The sequence below is a fragment of the Anarrhichthys ocellatus genome, unplaced genomic scaffold, assembly GCF_004355925.1.
Source record: "Anarrhichthys ocellatus isolate YVR2014 unplaced genomic scaffold, GSC_Weel_1.0 scaffold2037, whole genome shotgun sequence".
NCBI lineage: Eukaryota > Metazoa > Chordata > Actinopteri > Perciformes > Anarhichadidae > Anarrhichthys > Anarrhichthys ocellatus.
This window is the reverse complement of record NW_022282011.1, coordinates 4,176-7,290: the sequence shown is the minus strand read 5'-3', so window position 1 is coordinate 7,290 and position 3,115 is coordinate 4,176. Positions and strand designations below refer to the sequence as shown.

The following is a 3,115-nucleotide window of genomic DNA, read 5'->3' as shown; positions in this document are numbered from 1 at the left end:
CTTAAAATAAAATTAAAATTTACATCAGCCATCAAATTGTCCCGTAGTGCTCAGTGTTTTGTTATAAATGTTTCATATATAATTTGTGGTTATGTAATTTTGAATTTCAGAATCTTATTGTTTAGTTTGATGATGTATTTCACACTGAAGTTGTAAAAGTGGAGGCAGGAGGGGCTTTCAGAGGATCCTTGTTTTTACAGTCATGAAGAGTTCTTTATGGAAGGTCTTCTGTGGAACTGCATTGATCAATATTTTCTGAAGACAGATTATTAATTGTTCTTTCAGTTCTTTTATTTTCAGTCTTTTGGTTTCAACCTACCGCAACCTGTGACAGTAGAACCTCGATCCAAACAACCTGCGACAGTAGACCCTCGATCCAAACAACCTGCGACACTAGACCCTCGATCCAAACAACCTGCGACAGTACTGAGGAGTTCAGGATTCTGATGGTGGGGAAGACCGGAGTTGGGAAGAGCACCACAGGAAACACCATTCTGGGAAAAAAGATATTTGAATCAGAGTTATCCTCTAATTCGTTGACTAAAGTCTGCAAAAAGGCCTTTGGTGAAGTGAACGGGCAAAAGGTTTCTGTTATTGACACTCCGGGTCTGTTTGACACGAGGACTGATGCAGAGAAAACCTTTGAACAAATAGTCCGGTGCATGTATTATGCTTCTCCTGGACCCCATGTCTTCCTGGTCGTCATCAAACTGGGCAGATACACAGAAGAAGAAAAGAATACAGTGCAGAAGATTCAGAGACTGTTTGGAGAGGGAGCAGACAGATACAGCATGGTTCTCTTTACCCACGGTGACCTGCTCAAAGGGAAACCTATTGAGGAGTTCTTGAAGGACAGCGAAGACCTGATGGAACTTGTGGACAAATGTAACGGCCACTACCACGTCTTCAATAACGAGGTGAAGGATCAGTCGCAGGTCAGCGAGCTGCTCCACAAGATCAGAAACATAATAAGGGAGAACGGAGGAAGCCATTACACCACTGAAATGTTCCAGAGGGCAGAGAAGGCGGTTGAAGAGGAAAAACAACGAATCCTTAAAGAGACAGAAGAGCAAATGCGCAAAGAGGAGGAGGAGCTGACGAAGAAACTAGAGGAAAAGTTTGAGCTACAAATGAAGGAAGTGAAGGATGACATGGAGAAGGATAAGTTAAAGGAATCTCATGACAGAGAAATTAAAGAGGAACTTGAAAAACTGAGGAAGCAGCAGGAAATATGGGCCAGACACGAGGCTGAGAAAAGCAGCCCATTGCTCCAATTGTTAATTGAAATCATTAAAAAAGCAATCATCTACTTCCTCTTCAAATTAAGTTTTTAGCTTTGTGATGCTGGACTGCAGCAGCCTTAATTAACGGTTGTGATTTATTAATATTCACATTCCAGTTTTCGGTTGTTCTCATAGGGCCTGATATGTAATAACAACATTTACTCAATAAGTATTTCATTCTATAGAAATTGCATTTAGTTTGGATTTAATCATGAAATATTTGTTTTCCAAGATGCAGACCTGTCATTTAGGAGCTTGCTGTTGTGCTCCACGACATTAAACTCAAAGAAAGTTTGGAAAATGAATCATTGAAATGTCTCATATTTGACTTGAAATGTATCTTAAAGGTCTAGTGTGTAATTTGTTGGCCCCTAGCGGTGAGGTCGCGTCAACCAGGTTGCTCCAGAGGGAAAGACACCTCAGGAGCTTACAGCCACAGGACTGGGCTTCTTTAACATTACTAATTAAGAGATTTTACTCCATATATGGCATCCTTGATGAATCTGGGAGTTGAGGTTTGAGGGGACATTTATCTCCTGTAAATTACATTTGGAGTGCCACAGGGAAGCATCGTGGGTCCCTTTCATTTTTCTTTATATGACAATTACTTGGATTTGCTTGTGCTGTAATTATATTTTTATATTGATGATTTAGTCATTTTGGCTTTGGATGAGATTCAAAACACTTATGTAAAGTTATAATCCATGACATTTTTGTCGTTTGATATACGAACAGCAAACTCTGAAATACAACCTTATTTCCATTGACTTTAAATGCTATGCTCCTCTGAAATTCAGCTTGTGTTCTGTCTGAACACAGTAACAGCTCAATAATGCCCCAAATGAAAATTGTCTTGTGTTGTACACACATATTTGATGAATGATCAATGTGTAAATATATTGACTGGTAAAAATATCAATCAAAAATAGGGTTTAATTTCATAGAAATCTGAAGTATACATAACTTATAACTCTAAAGTCAATAACTCATTAAAATGGGATTTTATGGTCAAAACTAAAACAGAAAAAAGTCTTTATTTCATATAATTTAATGCCAACACGAGTACCTGTTCCTTAACATTCTTTGGTGCCAGGAATTGGGATAAATTACCTTTGTACATGCAAAAACAGCTTACTGCCACAATTTGAAACAGGTCATGAAATGCTTTATAGGGAACTTGTTTATTGCCATAGATTGTCAAGAATCTCAGGTGATCATGAAATAAATGAATAAATGAGTTATGAGACTGTAATAATGGTTTATGTGCCTGAACCAGGTGGAAGCCTTAAAATAAAACAGATTTTTCAACACAAGGTTGTTCCATTTATTTCATTTAATTTTATTTAACTGAGACACATTCCCTTTGTACACCAGCCCCCTCCACTGGCCAAGAATAACTGTAAAGTGTGAATGACACAGCTATGTTGCATTTTACAGCTGTAGATGTGTTAAACTCCTTTATATCCTGTTGGTTAGTTTAGTCTACATCAATGCATCATATTCTATAAGAACATTACGTTTGTAGCATCTCTGTCCTGTAAGAACCTCGTATCTCTAAAAAGAACAAACAGCCTTTCAGCTTTGTGATGATGCATTTTCCAGCTGATCCAAGAGGCTTTTTAAAGAATTTATTTATCTGAAGAAGTAGGAGGATTTTCTCAACACATAAAGGAACACTTCATCCTTCAGTTTATCACAAACATTCAACATCTACACATAAAGAAACACTTCATCCTTCAGTTTATCACAAACATTATACATCAACACATAAAAAACACTTCATCCTTCAGTTTATCACAAACATTCAACATCAACACATAAAGGAACACTTC

At 37.5% G+C, this 3,115-nt stretch overlaps 1 protein-coding gene across 1 annotated transcript; it reads left to right on the top strand.

The window, feature by feature from the left end:
- Nucleotides 1-245: 245 nt before the first annotated feature.
- On the top strand, nt 246-1,664 carry LOC116378078 (GTPase IMAP family member 9-like; the record flags this gene model as incomplete). Its single annotated transcript, XM_031839892.1, has 1 exon — nt 246-1,664. A coding segment is annotated over one exon (1,089 nt), but the record flags the coding sequence as incomplete, so codon positions are not given.
- Between the last annotated feature and the right edge of the window lie 1,451 nt (nt 1,665-3,115).